The 24,375-nt window shown below is 34.4% G+C and overlaps 1 protein-coding gene and 1 non-coding gene across 5 annotated transcripts; one reads left to right on the forward strand and one right to left on the reverse strand.

The window, feature by feature from the left end:
* Positions 1-56: 56 nt before the first annotated feature.
* On the forward strand, positions 57-24,318 carry LOC126971863 (uncharacterized). 4 transcript variants are annotated; one of them, XM_050818377.1, is made up of 5 exons: positions 57-201; positions 16,829-17,033; positions 17,253-17,321; positions 17,557-17,692; positions 24,092-24,318. In XM_050818377.1, the coding sequence occupies exons 1-5, from the start codon at positions 147-149 to the stop codon at positions 24,278-24,280; spliced, it is 654 nt and encodes a 217-aa protein (XP_050674334.1). In that variant the 5' UTR covers positions 57-146; the 3' UTR covers positions 24,281-24,318. The 4 variants fall into 4 exon arrangements, with proteins under 4 accessions (XP_050674334.1, XP_050674333.1, XP_050674335.1 ...); XM_050818376.1 differs by lacking the exon at positions 17,253-17,321 and having other exon boundaries at positions 17,452-17,692; XM_050818378.1 differs by lacking the exon at positions 17,253-17,321.
* Trnac-gca (transfer RNA cysteine (anticodon GCA)) lies at positions 7,498-7,571 on the reverse strand. The gene has a single exon. It is a non-coding gene; the product is annotated as a tRNA-Cys (tRNA).
* Positions 24,319-24,375: the final 57 nt, after the last annotated feature.

Consider the following 24,375-nt stretch of genomic DNA (forward strand, 5'->3'; position numbering starts at 1 on the left):
CATATATTATCGTGAAAAGTATTGTTTGATAAGCGACCAAGAAAAACATTTATTAGACTGAGCTTTGCCTCCTACAAGCATTGTAAGCAGATAAGTCTTAGAACACACTTGTGTTTGATACAGTGATTTTAGTGCGGTGATACAAGATGAAAATGTTTATTATAATCAGTGCAGCTTTCTTGCAAGTGACGTGGTGTTACGGTAAGATATTTTTAACATATTTGTAACCGACTTCAAAAAGGAGTAGGTTTTTCTATTCGATTGTTTTTTTTTTTTCTGTATGTACACTGATTATTCTGAGATTATTGATCCGATTTACATGATTCTACTTTAGTTTGATAATAAAATACTAACTATTAACTAGAAATATTACGTTTGAAGTTTTATATATAATAGTTTTATATAATAAATTGCCTAAAGATATAAAAGAAGCCAAGTCGTAAAATATTTTTAAAAAGTTGTTAAAAACACACATTTTTAAGGATTTTTCGTAAACACTGATAACTTAATTGTGTCATTTAGTAAACAATTTAATTTTTTTGTTAAATTAAAAAAAATAAAAAAATTATAAGATATGTGGGTACCCTTAAGTAGGTACTTTCAATCACTTAGATAGTAGGTGTTATTTTTGTTATTACTTATAATTTATATTCAATTATTGAGTATTTAGTATTTAGTATAAGTAGCATATATGTTTCTTTTTTCTCTGTTACTAGAATAGTTTAGTTAATTATCTCTATAAGTGAATTTTGTAATTCTTTTTGAGATAAATAAAGTTTCTGAAACCTCAACTATTGATAGGTTTGAAGTCAGTGCCAAAGCAAATTTAATAGCAGGTTTAATAGCCAGGATAGCTTCGTCTAGAACGAAACAACCCAAGCGGACAGGCATCGAATTAAACCCTATCAAAAGGTACTATTTTATAAAAATTATAGGTGTTATTAGGTGTTTTAAATTATGTCTTTATAAAGTTATTTAATACTTTTCAGTTTTTGAAGTCGGATTTAAAAGTAGTTTTTTTTTTATTGTATTTATGTTATTCTTTTTTTACTTCCTTCGTCAAAAGTGGTATAATACTATCTTAGGTTTGTGGTAAATTTATTTATTGAACAAAGCATATCTTTAATAAAATCTTACAATACCTATTTTGCGTACTCGGCGTTCCTATAGCTGGGAAGTATATATTATATAAACATAAATACAACTTTTACTTAGGTAAATATTAGACCTAAACTAAAATCTTTAAGATAATCTATAGGGAGATAGTAATATAACTAATTTGAAACTTTCGAAGTATCGACAAAAATAGTGGTTATAGTAAAGAAAACATTTCATAAAGGAAGAAAAGTATATTTGTTAGAAGCCTGTGTATTTAAAGATCTCTTTGTGGTTAAACTTTTTTTTATCAATTTGAATATATCTAAACATTTAATATATAATGTTAAGCACAATTTAACTTATTATAATGTAATAATTCTTATGTATAAATGAAACAGCTATTAAATAATTATAGCTCAAATTGAACTTGAACTTGCTATAGAACTGTCAACATTAGACGAATAATAGATTGTGATTATTTTACCAACATTTCCATAGGAGATACTAATAAAAAATCATTGATCGATTGCTGTTTTTATATACGACATAGATATCTTGAGGTTTATAATGCCAGCAATACTAGCGGTACAATGCTTTACGACAGTTTTATGACGACTGTAAACTTCGGAAGCCGGTTCAAGTTTGGGGTCAATAGCTGCGACCAACTCTGCTAAGTTGGTATACAATAGAGCCTTCCTAATATGAAATATAATAGCAATGTACTCTAGCATTATAAAAACACTTATTGCTTGTTGTAATGACTAGTTTATTCTACTTTATATTGTTTTGTCCACACTTAATATGTATTAGTTTTATCTACCGCGTGGGAGTTTTAATTGTTTAGACTCATTCAATAGGTAGAATGGAATAGCAACTCAAACAAACTCATCGAAAGTCAGTCGATATATTTTTATTTTCAATAAATCATATGCTTTACATTGATTATATTATGTGCTACAATTTACAATTATTAAATACTAGCTGATGCCCGCGACTTCATCCACGTAGATAAAGGTTTTTTTTAAAGAATAGGCATGTTTGGAATTGAAGATTATCTCATGTCCTATTCCGGAACCGTTTTCGCTCCCGTTCCCAATATATTATATGAATCAAGAAGGATTGCTATGGTTAATTAAACCTACTATTGGTATAGTTATAGGTCATCGACGTGAATTTCAATTTTTCACAAATCCCGCGGTGCATGCCAAAAGATTAACAACTTGAAAAATATTTCTCTCAAAAGTTTTTTAAATCCTTGAGATTGTAAGTTAAATCCCAATTTCAATGTTCAGTTTGCAGTACAGGAAATCTTATGGGAACCAATCAAAATTTACTTCCAACAATCGTATTAAAATTAGTCATTCGTAGACATAAATTTCCTTATTTTACGACCTATACGCATCCGACACTTATCATTAATTTTGATTATAAAAATTACCTAAAGCTTCTCTGTGGTTGTTATATTAAATAAAATCACAGCTTTGGTTAATCCTATTATATTTAACAAAGGTATGAAATACTCTTTTTTCTTATCTAAGAATTATGTTTTTAAAGGGATAACCCTCACTTCTAGGATTAATACACAAATAAAATTTGAAAAACAAAATTTTATGAACGATGCGGGACTCAAACCCACGACCTCTTGCGTTCCGTGCCAGTGCTCTAACCAACTGAGCTAACCGTTCGAGTGACGTATCGTCATAAAATCTTACATGCTTTGTTCAACTCTCAGGTTGTGGCTTCACCTACAGGATCTACTTTAGAGTTGATAACCTGCTCAACCCCAATTTTGGATATTAGGAAATTGACTTGAGATGTCGCTCTTGTAAATCTAAACAATTTGTTATGTTTTTAAAGTGATAACTAAAGTAATTATTATAATATTTATTTATAATTTATATGAATTAATAGAGCATTTCAAATTTTGCTAGTTGTGTTAGAATTTCTTCCTTATTCTCATTGTAAATATTTTTAGATTTCTACCGTTTCTGAGATATGAACCCCGCTTTTGGTAAAGGCCTCCTTACACCATTCACCTGTCTCTATTTAGCTTCATTCAATCGTTTTCTGCTATTTCTGCCAAGTTCTCACCCGTTTCGTCTTTTTAGGCGACCAACATTTCACTTCCCTGGTTTTCGATTCCACGTTATGGATTATTTTTTCAATCTACCAATTATAATCAACGGCGAATGAAACCTATCTCCAAAGTACTTACATCTTTGGGACCAATTACAACCAAAAGTTCAAAATTCATTTATTTTTTTACTATTTCACTCCATATTAGAAAAGTTTGTGTTCACTTAGATGACGTAATCCAGTCCCCCAATTTTTTGCTACTTATTGGATATGTAATGGTGGCTCCATAGTGCGAATTATGTATTTCATAGAAGAATCTTATTGAATAGCAAGACCATCAGCTGATGGTAATAAATATGCCCTGCCCATTACAATGCAAAGCCGCTCAGGATTCTTGAATAACCCAAATATTCTAAGCGGCACTACAATTATTGCGCTCGTCACCTTGAGACATAAGATGTTAACTCTCATTTGCACAGTAATTTCACTAGCTACGAAGGACTAGCAGAAAAAGGCGCCGTTATGGTACTGTAATCTTAAATCTAGCATCCTGTAAAGGTACTCCCACTGGGCCACTGGTCTCTTCCTTTGATTGGCTTGGTGACAATGTGTTTCAACTTGTCCGTAACAAAATCTAGGTACAGCTGCAGGACTGTACTTACTGGGTTCTTCGTGGTCAATGCTTAAAGAGAAGCTCATCCTGAGACAATTTTTTTCCAAAATTTGGAAATGTCTTTTGATTTATTTTGTTGTCTGTCTTCTTTTCGTTTGTCTTCTAAAATGTAGTTTTGTTGATAATTAAGTAATAATATTTCATACAGGAAAAATCAATTGATTCTCGTTGGTTGTTTGTACAATATTTTAGCATCATTTCATAGAATTCATAACAATTGAACTAATGTTTACATCATAATTATTTAACAGTGTAGGAATTCCATCACCAATGCGGTACGCAAATAAGATCTTTTTACTATTAGTAACACGCAACTGGTTCTACAAACGAATTTTTTGAACTTGGTTAAATCAAATATTCTGCCATATGAGACATCAGAATTCTCGGACACGGCATTAAATGTAAAATGGTAAGGTAGAATTAGAATTCAAAGGTAAAGGGATAATATTTCATTGGTATGGAGTTATGGAGGAGAAGGAGGATGTTTTGGAGTTATAACAAAATGCCACTCAGATAAACCAAAACGAAACTGACATCTAATGAGTTTACCTATGTTAGTTCATGGCAAAACTTAAGTGTAATAAGAAAAGAACTGCAAAAAAAAACCCAGCACAATTTTTTTTTATCAACGCCGTCCACATTCTCTTGCAACACCAGAGGAATCACATGAGCGTTGTCAGCTTTTAAGAAACACGCTTTTTTTGAGTTAAGATACCCATGAGACAAGCTCATTCCACAGCTTTGTAGTACGTGGAAGGAAGTTCATTGAAAACCGCACTGTGGAGGACCGACACCGAATTTATGGCGTGCCGCGAAAGTGGAATTAGGCGGCAGGAATCAGGTGAAAAAGCTCGTCGGATCATTAATACAATTTTATTTTACAAGTTAGAATTACATCTATTACAATTTTTGTTCGTTACTCTTGTTGGGATGAGCAGTTTACCTCCACGCTAGTTTGTCATTCAGAGTCTTTAATAGTATAGAGTAACCTTTGTTGCATAACTTTTGATTAATGGTCAAATTAAATTTGTTATAAGGAAGTTCTTGAATAGCTACAGGTATCGTGTAGTAAAACGGTTATACTTCGCCCCACACACGAGACAGTAACCAGCCTAGCGAAACCCTAGAATCGCATCTGAATGAAATAGTAAATAAATTGACAGGTGACGGCTATAATCTAGTAAAAACGGAGCTAGCCGAAATCCACTAAGTTATAAGCAACTGTTCGCTTTCAAACGTAGCCGGATTATACTTCGTCGCCAATCGCCATACTGTAATTACTACTATTTCAAACTTATGTCAAATGACTGCACGTTTCATAATAAACTAAATTTAAATTATTACTTAGGCAGTCCTGCCTCTCATTACGTAGTATTTACATCCTCTTTGTCAGTAACTTTACATACCCTGCTGACAGCAGGTGTCAATATTGTTTCAGAATGCATACAAGTCGATTTCTAGTTTATAAAAATATCTTAAACGAGTTTTTATTATAATTAAAATTCAAATATTTATGAGCTAGAATAACAATGCCTTAAAACGGCACAATAAAGATATAATAGGCATAAATAACACCAAAATCACCAATTATTTTAAACCATTTCCCAAACAAGTTTGTAAACGATTGTTCGATATAGTCTTCGGGTTTTTTCCTATTCGATTCATTAGAACTATTAGATTATTGAAAAATAACCATTTTAATTAACAGTTAAGTATTAAAGTCATTAGATGACTCGTCATAACTTTCAATTAAGTATTTCTACGAGTTGATTGTTTTTACTATCGCTTGAGCGAGTTAGTAGTAAATTAACAGATAGTTAATTTAATAAAGGGTTAATTTCTTGTTTAACGTGGATAGACATATTGCAAGAGGTATAAAATGTACGTATTGAAATACGATGAATTTATTCACATACAAAATGCCTAGTTTAACATCAATATTGTTACAAGGAAATCATCAATTTGTTTTCGATTACACGGCAACTATTAGATGCTTGTGTGCGTGGCATCTTGACACTCAATGGTATCTTTCAAATTTTGTAACATACGCTTCGTGTTATTTTACATTGAAATTAATGAAATACAAAATACTTATTGATTATATGTGATCCCAGTGTCTTTCTGATTTCTTGTAGAGTTATTTTTACAAAATTTTATTACGCAACCCGGTATTTTGGTTTCAATTATTAGCAAAGTTTAACAGAACATGTGGTACGTGAACGCTACACATTGCTCGAGACTGGCTCGAGTACGCCCACTCAGGCGTAGTATTAGAACCGCACCGGCCGCGGCCTCACAGCCCGATAATGCGTGATCAGTATTTTATCAATGTGTGCGTTACCTAGTGGTTTAAAATTCAAAATATTAAGAAGCTAATGCTCAGCGTGGCTGATAGTTGACGACTTGTCCATCAATAACTTCTTAAATTGAAAGAATTCACTACACAATTTTTCTTGAATTTAAAAATGTTTTTTTAGTTATATTCATATACATATATCTAGAAGTTGTGAGGGAAGGATATTTATCAATACCAGCGGAAGACTCCTTTGCACAGGATGCCGACTAGATTATGGGTACCACAACGGCGCCTATTTCTGCCGTGAAACAGTAATGTGTAAGCATTATTGTGTATCGGCCGAAGGGCGCCGTAGCTAGTGAAATTACTGGGCAAATGAGACTTAACATGGTATGTCTCTAGGTAACGAGCGCAATCGCCGTGCCACTCAGAATTTTTGGGTTTTTCAAGAATCCTGAGCGGCACTTAATTACGATCAGCTGAAAGTCATAAAAATAACTCGAATTTTTACCGAAGCGAGTCTCTAGGCGCATATTATAAATTGCTCGATTAGTCCTCTATTAATGTCCATCTGTATCAGAATCTGTATATTTTAGAACAAAACCAAGGCCACTGTAGTCTCAGAATGTACACCAGCAATGTACACCTCGTTATCAACACGGTCGAATCAATCAGCCACGGCTGTGTTGAAGTGAAAATTAAATAAATTAAATTTCTATGAAACCACAGTTGATGAAGCATAATATACAAATAAAAATAAACTGATTAAGTTAACTGGTTTCGTACTAAGATATAACATAGCGATAGTGTATATAAGGTTATTGAAGTGTTCCGTATAATATTCCGTGAAGCAGTAATGTGTAAACATTACTGTGTATAGTTCTGAAGGGCGCCGTAGCTAGTGAAATTACTGGGCAAATGAGACTTTTTATGTCTCAAAGTGACGAGCGAAATTATAGTGCCGCTCAGAATTTTTGGGGTTCTTCAAGAATTCTGAGCGGCATTGCATTGTAATGGGCGTATCAATTACCATCAACTTTACGTTAAAAAATACTATATCAAACGAAAAAGTAGATTTTAACTTAAATTATATGGAGCAGGTATTCGTGGTACTTACGATTGAGTTCACAAATAAAATTTGAAAACAATATTTTATGAACGATGCGGGACTCGAACCCACGACCTCTGGCGTTCCGTGCCAGTGCTCTGCCAACTGAGCTAACCGTTTGAGTGACGTATCGTAATAAAATCTTGTATGCTTTGTTCAACTCTTAGGTTCTGGCTTCATCTACAGGATCTTCTTTACAGTTGATAACCTGCTCAACACAAATAAAATTTGAAAAACAAAATTTTATGAACGATGCGGGTCTCGAACCCACGACCTCCGGCGTTGCGTGCCGGTGCTCTAACCAACTGAGCCAACCGTTCGAGTAATGCAGTATCCTAGAAGTGAGGGTTATCACTTTAAAAACATAACATATTGCTTAACCTGCTCAACCCGAATATTTGTATATTAGGAAATTGACTTGAGATGTCGATCTTGTAACGGTCTTACAAATAAAATTGACATATAGTTATAACTATCGCGGCTTGATGCGGCTTCATGTGCCTGTTTAGTTATAATTATACTAACATAATATAGGACATTGTACTAACAATTATTATGGTTTTTTCTTTTTCTCTGAATTAAATTATTATTATTATTATTAATTATTTTCTTTTTAATTGTAATTAATTGTAATTTTAATCTTAAATTTTTATCTGTAATTTAATTAAAATGAAATCAAACTCAACAGTGTTATGTAATTTAAATTAATATTGTTTGTAAATCTATGGGTGAAATGCCTGAAAATAAATGATTTATTATTATTATATATATATAAATATTTACATATTATAAATATTTACAATTAGATATTTTGCTTCGATTGGTTCATTCGGACGTATTACTTTCCCGCGTTTATTTGCAAGGCAGCTTGTCATTCGGAGAACTTCAGAATTATCATTGTATTGACAGTGTTGTCAACGATATTGTAAACATATTGCATATTCTTTGTTTATGCTCAGTTAGAACTTTATACCAAGTTTATTTGTAAGGCCGTAAATCTAAACAACTTGTTATTTTTTTAAAGTGATAACCCTCACTTCTAGGATTAATACACAAATAAAATTCTGTTTTAGGTTTAATAATATATAGGTTTTTTTTACAATTTTTGAGTACCTTATGAACGGCCAAAATTCAGGTAAAATTTGTGCCAAAATTTAATAAGATATTATATTATATATTATGTAAAATTAATTAAATCAGTTATACTGAATTTGTTTAGTGAAATTTGTATATTCTGTTTTGATAGAAACCTACATACAATGCACAAGTTACCTATCAGTCATTTTTTTTAAGAAAGATACTTTTAAACGCCATAATCACCTGCGAGCGTTACTGTAAAAATAGGACAGGTTACTTTGTAAACATATTTATTCGATGAAAAAAAAAGCCCGCTGAGTTTGTTGCGCCCATTCTTCTCAGGTCTGAGGCATTCGTTTTGGAATGGGTGGTAGTTTTTTGACTTTCAATAACTGATGTCACATCCTATTTTGACTAAAAATATTTGAATTTGAATTTGATAGAAACCTAGATACAATGCACAAGTTACCTATCAGTCATTTTTTTTAAAGAATGATACTTATAAACGCCATAATCACCTGCGAGCGTTTGTGTAAAAATAGGACAGGTTGGTCCGTAAATACTAATCTTATGTGTAAAATGCATACCCCTATTATGTTGCTATAGTCTTAAATATATACTCCTTAAATAGGGTGCCATAATATGTTGAACAAAATTTTACAATAGCACCTGTTTTTTTACTATATGAGTGCAATGCAGAGATATGAATATGAATATTATATTATACCAATCGGCATCATATTAACTGACACACGAATGACGTCATGGATCAAGTATTACCAGTGGGAGGCTCCTTTGCACAGCATGCCGGCTAGATTATGGTAACCGCAACGGCGCCTATTTCTGCCGAGAAGCAGTAATGTTTAAACATTTTAGAAATTACTGGGCAAATGAGACTTAACATCTTATGTTTCAAGGTGACGAGCGCAATTGTGGTGCCGCTCAGAATTTTTGGATTTTTCAAGAATCCTGAGGGGCACTGGATTGTAATGTTGTAATGGGCAGGGCGTATCAATTATCATCAGCTGAACGTCTTGCTCGTCTCGTCCCTTATTTTCATTTAAAAAAAATTATCACCGCGTTTATATGTTGTTATATTATAACCTAAACACATGATCGGATTTGGTCGACCGAACCATTGGATATATTCGATGGTATCTCGCATTGTCCATCGCACAAAATTGTTGGTCGTATCCAGTACGACGCTGGACCAATTGGTGCCAGATGGTCTGGCTGTATCAAATCCGACCATGTACTTGGGCTTCTAAGAGTTATCATATACATTGGAGGCGTGACGTCATCGGCCACCATGAACATAGCCTTATTACCTAACTTAGGAGCGTTTCCGCGAAAAATTATAGGAGACAGATTTATTTTTCTTATTGGCTCAAATAAAGTTCTGTTCCATAACAATAGAGGTGTACCGACATTTTAGTAGAGAAATCTTGCATCAAACAAAATGCAAATTTTTTACACTCAAAATCAAAGTCAAATAAAGTTTATTCAATTAAGCTTACACTAAGCGCTTTTGAATCCTCTCTATAAATATTTATTTTAAATTACTTCATCTACCATATGTTCGGAAAAAGTAGAGCTCGTGAGAAGAACATACAAGAAACTCAACAGCCAATACTTTCCATCAGATAGAGTATTTTACAATGGCTGTAATATGCGTAACAAATAAGTTTTTTTTTTTATGAAAATAAGGGACAAGACGGGCAGGACGTTCAGCTGATGGTAATTGATACGCCCTGTCCATTACAATGCAGTGCTGCTCAGGATTCTTGAAACCCCCAAAAATTCTGAGCGGCACTACAACTGCGCTCGTCACCTTGAGACAACATGTTAAGTCTCATTTGCCCAGTAATTTCACTAGCTACGGCGCCCTTCAGACCGAAACACAGTAATGCTTACACATTACTGCTTCACGGCAGAAAAAGGCGCCGTTGTGGTACCCATAATCTAGCCGGCATCCTGTGCAAAGGAGCCTCCCACTGGTAAAAGTTTGAAAGGTGTTCCATCCAATATATGAATTGTGTTTATATAATATAATTATTTCATTAAAAGGAATAAAGAATCTCACACAATATCAATAGCCCGTAATGATCTTTTCGGTGTTACAATAAAATTTCTGAATCCTAATTAATTTCAAAACCAAGCGAATATAACTCAGACAAGCTTAAAGGAATCTGTTTAATTTTAACCCAAACTCATTTTAAGCTAAAGTGGGCGATATCAATATTAATTCAAGTTGTTGATTTTAACAGTTATGTTTTAAATTGGTGTTGTAGAACGGCGCCGTCTGTTTGTTTTGGATCATATGAATCATTGATATGTTCATTTTTGTATGTAGCGCCTTGCTCCATAAATTTCTATATGACTAATAGTTGAACTCATTTTTACATGAAGGTTTTAACCGACTTCTAAAAAGGAGGAGGTTGTCAATTCGTCGGTAATTTTCTTTTTATGTTTGTTAGCTCAGAAATTTCAACTGGATAATTCAAAATCTAGTCACGATAATTATTATTTTTGTAGTCGCTGTCAGCCAAGGTAGGTTTGTAACTAAATACATAGTTATAGGTGAGATGTGCTTGAGTCGCACGAGCGTCGTGAAGCCGCTGCGGGAATAAGATTGTATAAAAATGATAATCTTTTTACTTTTTAGTGCATATTATATCGATTGTTTTAAATTAGGTTTTTTAATGGTTGTTGTTTTTTTTTTAATTTTATAACATGGTTTCTTAAGGAAGAATAAGATAGTCAAATTCATTAAATCATTTAGGTCAAAGTTATACATTTATCTGTTACCACCTCTTCGAAAAAGTTGAGCTTTAGTGAGGGAAAGAGACGAGAAACTCGGCGTCACTTAACGAAAATGTTACACACTTATTTGAATAAAATACTTTTTGGGTGTTACAATTTTTAGTCTCCCTGCAACGGTCAGGAAATGTCGGCTTAAATAAATAATTATGGAAATTTAACTTTCACGCAAGAACCTTAAGTAAAAATAAAGTTCCAATAACACGCATTTTAATCCTTTAAAAGTTTCTTCTTTATGAAAATACGGGATGCGACGAGCAGGACGCTCAGCTGATGGTAATTGATACCTACGCCCTGCCCATTACAATGCATTCACGCTCAGGATTCTTGAAAAGCCCAAACATTCTGAGCGGCACTACAATTGCGCTCATCACCTTGACACATAAGATGTTAAGTCTCATTTGCCCAGTAATTTCACTAGCTACGGCGCCCTTCAGACCGAAACACAGCGATGTTTACACATTACTGCTTCAAGGCTGCTGAAATAGGCGCCGTTGTGGTACCCAGTAGCTATCCGGCATCTTGTGCAAAGGTAGATTTAAATAAATACTAATTAAATATTAATATTAGTATTAATGATAAGTAGAAAAATAATTAAAAGACAAAAGAGTTATTAATAGAAGGAGCATCACCTACGCGCAATATAAATGTCGTCAGTCATTGTGTATATTACACAAGTCAAATAAATGGGTAATCTGAACAATTTGATATTTTTAAAGACTACCCTCATTTCTGGTATGAATTATGCAAATTAAATTTGTAAACGAAATTTATGAACGATGCGGACCTCGAACCCGCGACCTCTCGGTTTCCCTCTGAGCGCTCTTCCACTGAGCCAACCATTCGAGTGACGTAACATTCATAGATCTTGATATGTCTTGTTCAACTTTCAGGTTGTGACTTCGTCTAAACTCTAAAGGATCTACTTTATAGTTGATAACCTGCTCAACCCCAATATTTGCATATCGATTGAAATTGACTTGAGACGTCGCCCTTTCAAATCTAAACCATTTGTTATTTTGTAAAGCCACAAACTGAGCGTAGCCATATCAAGATTTATGAACGATACGTCGCTCGAACGGTCGGCTCAGTGAAAGAGCGCTCGCACGGAACGCGATAGGTCGCAGTCCGAGTCCCGCATCGTTAATTTTAAATCAACCAAAATTTTCGTTACAAATTTAATATATGTGAGTAAGATAAGTTTAACATTTAATTAATTGGCGAATACGAGTTACCTCAAATAGTTTTCGTTCACAAGCATGACGCATGGACTAGCCATCGCTATCCACCATCCTCGTCATGGAAATGATAGTTATGAATGTTAAAAGTTTACTTTTCTTTTTACTTTTACCGCCACTTAGTGAAAGGTTAAGCTTGAGATGAGGTGGCAAGACACTCATTGCCACTCCTTTAAATCATCGATAAGCTGATGGTAATTGATACAACCTGCCCATTACAATGCAGTGCCGCTCAGGATTCTTGAAAACCCCCAAAAATTTTGAGGGGCACTACCATTGCGCTCGTCACCTTACCAGACATAAGATGTTAAGTCTTATTTGCCCAGTAATTTCACTAGCTACGGCGCCTTTCAGACCGATCCACAATAATGTTTACACAATACTGCTTCACGGCAGAAATAGGCGTCGTTGTGGTTTCCATAATCTGGCCGGTATCCTGTGCAAGGGAGCCTCCCACTGGTAAATGTCTTACACGAGTACGTCAAAAGAGTAAATGTAAATTTGTCAATACTAGCGAATAGAAAAACAAAGCATGATTGAACCCCTAGATAAATAATTATACATCTAGATAGAGCCTCTTGCTAGACAACCGATGAGAACATACATACATACACACATGCACACACTCACGCCTTGTTCCCGTCGGGGTAGGCAGAGACAATAGAATGCCATTTGCTTCTATCCTTACAAACCTCACGCGCTTCCTCTACATTCATTACTCTTTTCATACTTGCTCGCCGGTTGCGGGTGCTTCGGACCTCTCCTTTTCTCAAAACGTCCCCAATTTGGTCGATGAATGTTCTACGAGGTCTCCCGCGACCGACCTGCCCACACACACTTGCCTTATATATTTGATGCGTCATTCTTTCTTCACTCATTCGCTCCACGTGTCCAAACCATTTCAGCATTCCTTTTTCAGTCCTTTCCGATGAGAACAGGCCAGGTTTATTACTTTAGTGTGCGTGACAAGCTACGTCTTACACTCGCGACTTGTATGTCACTTTGTGATAGTGTGCGTGCATGCCTCAAATTGAGGTTGACTTTAAACCTAAATTTTAGACGCATATATTATGATGTGAGATTAAACCCCAGTATGGAGGGTACACGTAGGGAGAATCACCTCATAAAAGTGTCCAACTGTATGTTGTAAATAACAGAAACCTTCACACCTTCAATAACCTTCCACAATGGCGCTGGTATAGGCACAGGGTATGGTTTGAATATAGCAATGAATTGTGAATTATGCCGAGTTAAAATTTTAATATCATTGTCAAATAAAGTCGTGATTATTATTATTTATTGAAAATTTCAACAACTTAATACAAAATAATGTAGTAAATATAATCTTAAAAAATTATTATGGAAAAACGTGCACCTAGAGTGATTAGTATTATTTTATATTTGGCGCCTCTCTTACGGTTTACCCTGATGCTACTGTAGCGCCACCCTAATTTAATGCATTTTGACAGACACCTTTTCATTTACACAGATTATCCTTACCTCTACCCACAATAACGACTAACGGCCGTACCCAATATACTATCTACAGATAGAGATAAATTACTACCTTCTACTGTCCGAAGCTGTCCCAATATACCCGATAAGTCATTCGTATCGCCTTTTATTGGGACGCGTGAAATGCAATTTCTATACAAACTTCTATCGCTGGTAAGCTGGTATACGTCGTCCCATTGACACACAGCGTGTACGGATAAGGTGATTTACCGTCGATAAATTTATTGGGACAGAAAAGTCAACGATAGTTACGATTTTTATCTCAAGTAAGAGATAGACTGAATATTGGGAACGGCCGTAAGTAACGCACATATTGACAAATCGAAAGTGGTCACGATTTTTGCGCTGCAAGGTCTATATTTTTAAGTCTATGGTAACACGGAAAGAATAGCTTGTTTGTTTAACAGCGCAATATAACTTGTATAGAGCCATATGGCGTTAGTCATAATTTAAATCAATTGCGCGCGAAAACATCAGTGTAATTCATACTTGGAGGAACGCCTATCGCGTGGTTAGTAACAGCTTTCATTTAATTACATTCGATTTGTTATTTAATTTACAATAAAATCTTTCAAATACGCGATTTGCATGACGTTTTGGTGTTAACAGTTTTGATTTACAGCGAGTTGTGTTAATTGTGGATTAGTTTCGGTTCGAGAACATTCGATTTACAAATGTTACGCTTGTGTTATACGAGTATTTACGACTTTTGAGTGCCGATGTAGTTTCGGTATATTATTTCAATTAGCTGTTTTATAAATGATGCTATTTGGAGTTTATTTATATACATAATTTTTCCGTAACTGAGATTAGTGTGCCCAAACAAACAGACAAAATTTCTTAAAATAATTATGTTTTCTCTCGCTCGCTGTTTCAGTGTTTTCGTTCTTGTACAAAACCTTTTTTCGACACATTTGCTCGTAAAGTGAGCATTATTACGTCGATCTCAGGCTCATAGTGCATAAAAGAACTATCCCTACAAAGTTAAATTATATGAGAGTAAATAGACCATTTACAATTTAACTGGGTAGTACAGTTTTATTTTTATAACATAAAAAAGATTTTGTGCCGCTGAAAATCCATTTCCCATTTTTTTTTATATTTGTTTTTTTTTTATACATGTTTGTTATTTCCTCACGAGTGTGTTGAAAGAATGCGTTTATAACTCGTGAGCAAGACACTCGGCTGATATACGCCCTCGCCTACGGCTCGGGTTGCAACCCACAGCCTGGTGTATAATGATCAACTTAGCTCACTTGTATTTATATACTATTATTATATTACTAGCTGTTGCCCGCGACACATCTAACCAGTGGGAGGCTCCTTTGCCCAGGATGCCGGCTAGATTATGGGTACCACAACGGCGACTATTACTGCCGTGAAGAAGTAATGTGTAAACATTACTGTGTTTTCGTCTGAAGGGTCCCGTAGCTACTGAAATTACTGGGCAAATGAGACTTAGCATCTTATGTCTCAAGAAAACTAGCGCAGTTGTAGTGTCGCTCAGAGTTTTTGGGTTTCAAGAATCCTGGCAAGGCGTATGAATTACCATCAGTTGAACGTCCTGATCGTCTCATCCCGTATTGGCATAAAAAAATCATATCTTTCAATAATTATCTCACTGCTGTTACCGCAACACAATAGGTTCAATAGCATAGTATGTTTATTACACCTCAATTATATTATACTTAAGCAACAAGCTACCGACGATCATAAAAAACAAAAACTACATTAATTTTAATCCGGAAATTACATTAAAAACCCGAATATACCAAATCGCCGTAAGCAATAATCAGCTTGATATAAATTATATGAAATTACAATTGGAACTTTATAAAAGAAGAAAAATCATTATATAATGAATGATTACCTACTGTATTTTAGCCGGCAGCGATTCATAGCTGTTAAATACACATAGTTGCTTCCCACCAAAAGACTAATATTAGTTTTTCATTATTCAATAATTTAAATTTACTGCAACGATTGATATATTATTATTAGCTATATACTTATTCTGATATTACCGTTAAGTTTTAGAAGATATATTTCTTTTCGCGCGTTAAGGCTAGGGACCGAGCCAATGGCCTTGAGGAATCGAGCGGAGCTAGGTTACAGCTCTCGCACAAGATCGCCATAGTTTTAATTCAGAATTAAAAGCATTTTTAATTTATTACAAAGATAACACATTTTTTTTTTACAAAACTATGTCATGTTAAATAGTACCTATTGGTGTACAATTAATAAATTTATGTTTTGTACTATTTATCTAGATTGAATGATTAGCATGGCTTAGTTAAGTAATTAGGGTATTTTGGTCATATTATTTCGCACTTTCTTTAAAAAATAGAAATGTAAAATAAAATGTATTTTCATCTCATAATCTTACTTTTGTCTTCTACGTTGTACCTACATTTTAAACTTTTTCGGGCAAATATGGCCATATAAATGGTACGTTGCCATATAGTGTCAAGTAATGAAAAACTTCAATCCGAAGGGCTTCCTTTTTATCAACTGCACGATGATAAATCACTAATAAAAAATAAAACAAAAAATAAAACAAAATCAGTGAACAAATGGTCAATGAGTAGGACCGCGACAATAAAACTGACAATAATTAAAAGGCAAAGGTAGGCGCTAAGGCTGGATAAGGATGTATAGAGGGTACTTAGACTTTGCTGATACTTTACTTACGTAAAACTTTGCTAAGTGTAACAGATCGCGAACTTGATTTTTGCATTGGGCTGTCTTAGCATACGCTCATCATAATTTCAGCTGTCAAATGTCTATAAAAACGAAATCAAAGATTATGCTAAGCTTACACTCAGGTACGTTTATGTAAGTAAAGTCTGAGCATGTCCAAGTAGCCTAAGACTTAGCCATGACCAGTCAAGAGTGAACGACTTAGAAGCTTTCTGTTAATCTTTCAGGGTATCCAGGTGCTCGCCCACAAGGAGTAGGAGTATACGCATACCAGGATTCGGCAGGCAATAGGTACGGTGGAAGCTACGGCCTAGACGGAAAGCAGATTGACCACGTGGTTGACCCTTACTCGGCCCCACTTCTGTCGAGCTTCGCAGACATCGCCACTTTCTTCCCGAATTACATTACGAACTACGACAATCTCCTGCAAGAGTAAGATTCGTTCACCTATCAGGTGAAGGGTACAATAACGGTGGAGGCTGTAAGGGTTCCTAGTATTAATATAATCTAGAATTTTCTAAATTAGTTGTTGTTAATTGCATGCTCGTATCTAAAGATGGCTTATCTTCTCCAAATACTTTAGTTGAAGATATAAATCGTTTAGATTTGAATAATAGTATAAGTTCTTACTAACATAATATTGTTATTTAGAGTTAGAAGATACCTTTCTGGATTTCGGCCACTCAGACCCCTATCCAGTCGACCGTTTGGATTTAAAAGGTAATTTAACCTTGCAGTGTGGTGCCATGTGTTTAACATTTACTTTCGACTACTAACATATCTGGGTGAAGCTTCCTTCGTTTGTTTAACAGTGTGTGGGTCAGTGTTTGATTGTGGGTATTGTTTGCAGGATTTTCGCTTCTGACATAGAAGCGCAGAGGTTGGCTTCATTCGCTGCATACAAAGCGTACGATATAACAATGAACCAGAATCGTCATTTTCCGAATTTCTTCAGGTTCCCAACTTTCGGCCCGCCGAACTTCTTCGGAGGTGGCTTTGACGTCATGTCTCATCCCAACAGCGCGTTCGCTAGTGCGGTCGCTGGACCAGGCTATAGTCACCAGACTGCCGCTATTAATCCGGAAAGTGAGGTAAAATTGATCCTTGTATTCCTTAGTTGACATTTTGAACGATTTATTGATTTTGCTATCAACTGATTAGCACAAAAGCTGAAAAATTCATACATTTATAAAGAGTGCATCCAATAACCCTTGGAAGTTCCTTACTAATAGCCTAACCAGCCGCATTTGGTATGGCCGGACCATCGGACGGAAAGTGAATCGGACCCGAGATCAAATCTATAATTCGCGTCTCTTAATAATATTTTTGCTTTTTGTTTCCTTAATAATTTTTTTAAAACTACCACCGTTTTGTAAACCAAAAAATTGTTTTAATGATAAGAATTGAGGCTAATTAACACTTATTTGTATTAATAACACAAAGATACAAATAAAACATAAAAAACACGCACCCTCGTGGTCCCTGCCACCGACACGCTGACCTTATCTGATTTAAAATGTTACATTGCGACAAGAATAGCCATCAGAAAGAACAACCCCGTGGCCACGACCATTCTGCCAAGAGTGATCGACTAAGGAGGAGATGCTTATAAAAATAATCGAATACCTCTGTAACTCGCTCACCGAATGAAGGAATAGAAAAAGATAAATTTTGTTAATGGGGTTTAATAATATAGAATATAGATGAAGGCATGGTTTGACGATTGGATGTGGGAGATGTACTCACTGGAAAGGAGCCAGATGGAGAATAAATTTAAATTCAAATATTCCATTCCCAATCTGTTGTATCATTAAGAAAGTCATTTATGTTATAGTACCCTTTACCACACCAACGACTTTGTAAATTCTTTTGAATAACCTAATACTTTTGTTTTGAACATGAAAAGTTTGATGAGACTTAAAGAGACGTATACAAAGTTTGTTGGACAAGCCAGGGGAGAGTATTAGGACCGCAGTATTAAGTAGTATCAATCTTAATAGTTATTACTATTAATAATTCATGTAGTTACTAATATTTTAAGGAGTCTCATTGTTCCTTTTAATTATCATCGAGTAACATTAATGTATATAATTTAAAAATACGAGATACCTACGTGAATACCAATAATGTAAAAGATGATAAAGATCATTGCCATATTGGGTTTGCACTGCTTTGCTGTCATTACGACATTGCTATTTATATTTTTTAAATTATCAAATTCAGCGGGGCGAGAGACTAGTTTATATGTTGTTATGTGAGGCTAAATATTTAAGAAAAGTAGAAATTTAAAATAACAATTTATTGCTTCCATTATCTTTATTTGAATTGTTGATTGAAATTTAATACGACCAGTTTTGTGCTAACATTGACAGATTAATTAAAGTTTTCTGAATAAATCATCATTTAACTTTTAAAAAGTAGGTAGATTAACATGTTTGCTATATTTATGGCAAGAAATGTCATAGAGAGAGAGTTTCATTATCTATGTATGGTCAATGATGACTAACGGCCGTTCATGTGTCATTCATCAATTTTGATTTGTCAATGTGTCCGTTAGCTAGTGATATGGAGGGTAGAGGCGTAAAGTAGACATATTATGTCTATCTGTTTATATGAAAAAGTGTCCGTCAAAATGCAGTAAATTAGGGTGACTCAGGGTAAATCATAAAAGAGGTCCAAATTTAAAATAATACTAATCACTCTTGCTGCACGTTTCCCTATAGCAATTGTGTAAGAAAGTTCATATTTTGTACAAAGTAAGCTGTTGAAATTTTTAATAATTAACTACTTTAGTCGACAATAATATTAATTTTTTTATCTCGGCGTACTTCAATTCGTTTACAATTGCTACATTCAGTATACTTCATATCATACCCTGTGCCTACACCAGCGCCATTGTGGAAGGCTTACGAACTGTTATTTGCTACATAAGCAGGACTTTTAACTAACCTCCATTGCTAGCTATTGGTTAGCTCGTTTAATCAATATAATAAAAAGCTAATGTTATGTGTGGCTTGCTGTTTACGACTTCTTATCAAAATCGGTCACAGTTACAATAGATTCGCTTTTCTTTTCTATCTTAGACATGTTCTTCTCTCTCTCACGCTTTGTTTTTCTATACGCTAATTTATTGACCAGTGGGAGGCTCCTTTGCACAGGATGCCGGCTAGATTATGGGTACCACAACGGTGCCTATTTCTGCCGTGAAGCTGTGAAACATTACTGGGTTTCAGTCTGAAGGGCGCCATAGCTAGTGAAATTACTGGTCAAATGAGACTTAACTTCTTATGTCTCAAGGTGACGAGCGCAGTTGTAGTGCCTCTGCTTTCATTTATAATTTGAAAATAATATTTTTGTATATTTTATCACTCACAATGACAAACGTTATTTTTTGTTGTTGGCAACACCATTGTTTACATTTTTGATCTCGAATTATATTTCCGACGATAGGTGTTATCCTGGATGTTTCTTTAGCGATAAAACCAATGCATTGGATTTTGTAGGTGACTGTTGTTGATATATATAATTTAGTTTCTTAATATATTATTTTATGAGTTACCAAATTTGTATGAGCACAAATAATATTGACACACTTTAACACAAATTATCTGGCCTTAAACTAGGCATAGCCTGAACTATGGATGCAAGAAAACGATATAATATTTAATACTAGCTTTTTTGATTTTTAATATACTCACTTTGCAAATAATACATAAAAAGTGCTGTGGTCAATGAGGTTAGAACGTCATTAGCTGTGGTTAATAAATTTCTATAAGCTACCAACTTTCATTCCCCCTTTTTCACCCCAAACAGGTCTTAATTTTAAAAATGCTAGAACAAATATTTATTTATTTCTTATCATAATACACCATGAAATACAAATTTTCATGGTGTTATCTTCAATAATGACGAACTTTGATACAATCTTCCACCCCCTAATTCAACCCCGCGAAGCCTTTTATTGGCGATAAAAGTTAGCCTATGGCCTTTCCCAAGCTCTTATCTGTCACTCACTGTAATAGCTGTAGTAAATTCCATCAAAATCGGTTCAGTGGTTCGGCGTGAAAAAGTAACAAACTAACTTACATTCACTCTTATAATATTAGTAGGGATAATATACATATACACACAGATATATATACTCGAAAACAAACCTCCGTATCAGCATATTTGCAACTACTTGGGTTTCTAGCTACAGTTTCAATAACCACTGAGCTATTGGGGTCGTATAGATTTAAACAAATCATCTTAGATTAAGGAATGGTCTCCGCTGCGCTCCAACTAGATACTTTTACAACTAGGCACTACCTAAGAACAATAGCTTCTTTATTTTCGCTGTAAAAGCCTTCAGGGCTATCAGCACAGAGGAGGTTTTTAGTCGGTAGGAGGTGTTTACACCTGAGCCGGACAATAAATGTATTATACTCCTCTCGAAAAAAAAAAAGCTCCTTTATTGCAACACATATTAGATTCTTGTGTGCGTTGCATCTTGACTCTCAATGGCATCTTTAAAATTTTGTAACATACGCTTCGTATTATTTTACATTGAAATTAATAAAATACATGATAATTACTGATGATATTATGTGATACCAGTGTCCTTCTTATTTCTGGTAGTAATATTTTTACAGAGTTTTACTACGCAACCTGGCATTTTAGTTTCTATTATTAGCAAACTTTAACAGAACATGTGGCACGTCAACGTCACACATTATTCGAGACTGGTTCGAGTACACACACTTGGGCGTAGTAAAAGTTATCAATCAACCAACCCTTAATCTAAACTAAACAAACTGTTTCGCGTGTCTGTTTTGCAAATGAAATAACTTGTTGATCAGATATGTGAGGATGACGTCAGTCAAGTTTGCTTAATGCTCCTTCTGGTCGTGACATAATTGTTTGAAGAATTACTTACATTGCGTCGCTGAACTAGCACATAATGCTAATAAAAATGTAAGTTGGTATACCATGTTCTAGGGTTGCCAAGTATTTCTGGAAGTACAGAGTATTTATGATTTTAGACAAGTTAAATAAAGTGCACAGATTAATAAAAGGAGTGTCATCAAGTGCTTACATTTTTCTAAACGATGATTGAATGTAATTTATTTATTTTATTTTATTTGGAAGACTTACAGTGTACTAACAACAACTTAATTACTATGAAAATTTATTTATTTGATTTGGATAACTTACAGTGGAATTAACATTTAACAATATGTTATGTTTTTAAAGTGATGTACCTCACTTCTAGGATTAATACACAAATAAAATTTGAAAAACATAATTTTATGAACGATGCGGGATTCCAACCCACGACCTCCGGCGTTCCGTGCCGGTGCTCTAACCAACTGAGCTAACCGTTCGAGTACCGCCTCGTTATAAAATTTTGTTTTCAAATTTTTTTTTTGTGTATTGTGTATTACAACTTAAAACATTTGGATAGTGATGGATTTCCGCAAAGTAACGCCTACTTCAATAATTTTTTTTTTAGTTGTAAAAATATAGTTTAAGAGCAAGACCACGGGCTCTCAAAGCTGCTTTTGTAAATTCAATGAATAATATTTGCTTCAAACTTGTTTTATCAGGTGTTACACATTACAATACAGTTAATTTATTCCAGACTAATAAATACTCTTTTAAATATTACCAAAAAAAAAGTATTTGCTGTATGATGCAATAATTGGCGCTAAACTTCATAATGACAACTATGACAAATAGTATCTTTGACTCATTTCATCTGCAGTCCCCGTGAAAACGAGATCTGGAAAGGTCTTGGAACGTCGGGTTTTCTAAAATAAAAACAGTTACAATTACACGCGTTTTAATACTTTAAAAGTGTTTTATTTAAATGTGTAACACTCGCGTTAATCAAAGAAAATAATAAGAAGCTTTGCATTTTGAATATAATATCACTAGAGACCGGATTATATGCTACAAAAAATGCCCAAAATATGCATGCAAATATGCAAGTAAAATAACAAAAATATGCACGAAAATCCACAAAAAGAGCGAAAATATGCATACAATTAAACAGGAAAAAATAAAAAGTCATATATTTATTTTATTTTATAAAGGCTTGTAGTGACAATCGTATTTTTGAAAAAAAAAACTATTACAAGATGTACCTACTAAGGTAACAATGAAATTTAAAATTTACCTTTAAAAATATGTACCTACTACTAATTAGTACTGTTCTAAATGTTCTGTAGACAAATTGTGTCTACGATCGCTTAGTAAATTTTTGTAAGCGGAAAAGTAGCGTTCTACGTCTACTGAGGTTACTGGGCAGAATTTAAATTTGAGTGCAATGTTTGGGTTTACTATGAAAAGCATCAAACAATGAGCGAGATCGAGTGTAAAAATGCATAATTATTCTTTTTTTTCTAAAAAATGCAACTACCGCTGAAAAGGTACTAAATATGCAAAAGCATATGCAATATGCATTTGCATATAATCCGGTCTCTAAATATCACTAACTCTCATTACTCGTTAGGTTTTCGAGCTGACAAGTGGTTTATACACTAGTATTTATTCTAAATATTACATATGTTAAGAACGAACGATTAGCCCTAATATTCGTTAAGATGTGTTCACATACATAAAACACATTATTTTTTTCAAAATTGATTCCATTCGAATACTTATAAATGTCAATGAAGCAGTACTATCGCTGGAAACAAATAGCGCGCTGAAAGAGAAGAAACTCTCCCAGTAGGTATTTCCTTTTTGCGCTCTTTGAAAAAAAACAATACTAGCTGGCGGTGGTTCGCTTCGCTTAACTTAAACAAATATATCATCACCATCAGCTCGAAGACGTCCACTGCTGGACAAAGGCCTCCCCCAAAAATCTCCACGACCATCGGACCTGCGCTGCCCTTAACCAACGTTTTCCGGCGATCTTGACAAATATATGTACAAAATTTTATATCGAAGTCTTAAACATTTTTTGTTATTTAAAAAATTGCTAGAAGTTCAATCATTGCAACAATTATTACATTAGAAGTACAATTGAAGTAATATTAGATAGTTCATACGTCTATATATGTATATAGCTAAGAACACGTTGAAAATCAATGCACGCACTCTATTTTTATCAATGCACGCACAAAGTGACTGACGTGAAAGAATACAACAAAGTTCTACCAGTGGGAGGCTGCCTTGCACAAGGTTATGGGTACCAAAACGGTGCCTATTTCCGCCGTGAAGCAGTAATGTATAAACATTATTGTTTCGATCTGAAGGGTTAGCTAGTAAAATTACTGGCATATGAGCCTTAACATCTTATGTCTCAAGGTAACGAGCGCAATTGTAGTGCCGCTTAGAATTCTTGGAGTTTTTTAAGCATCTTTAGCGGCACTGCATTGTAATAGGCAGGGTGTATCAATTACCATCATCTGAACGTCCTGCTCGTTTCATCCCTAATTTTCTTAAAAAAAATAGTGCAAGTACTAAATTTAAAATATTAACCAGTTCTTACTACGATGTTTCAGGCAATGAGAAACATTGACGTGACCAATAGATTCAACGAACCTTCGGGAGGCAACAATAAGTTCTACAGCGTGTCCAGTTCATCTTATTCCTCGTCATCCAATTTGGACGGTCAGGTGAAGAATCTACGTGGTGCTGAAACAACCGTTAATAACAACGGAAAGGTGACCAAGTACAGAGTCCAGAACTAAGCTATCCGTTCCTGTAATAAACATGTGACTTAATTCAATGATTTTTTGTTTTTAAATCCATTTCGCTACTTACACCTTATGGCTTTTTAACCGAC

This window comes from Leptidea sinapis, chromosome 24 (assembly GCF_905404315.1).
Source record: "Leptidea sinapis chromosome 24, ilLepSina1.1, whole genome shotgun sequence".
In the NCBI taxonomy this organism is placed as follows: Eukaryota; Metazoa; Arthropoda; class Insecta; order Lepidoptera; family Pieridae; genus Leptidea; species Leptidea sinapis.

Bases quoted from the DNA above. Each gene is read 5' to 3' on its own strand.
- LOC126971863 (XM_050818376.1), top strand. From the start codon at position 147: ATGAAAATGTTTATTATAATCAGTGCAGCTTTCTTGCAAGTGACGTGG. The intron at 202-16,828 runs GTAAGATATTTT...TTAATCTTTCAG, and splicing joins GCAAGTGACGTGGTGTTACG to GGTATCCAGGTGCTCGCCCA. The intron at 17,034-17,451 runs GTAAGATTCGTT...TATTGTTTGCAG, and splicing joins TACGACAATCTCCTGCAAGA to GATTTTCGCTTCTGACATAG.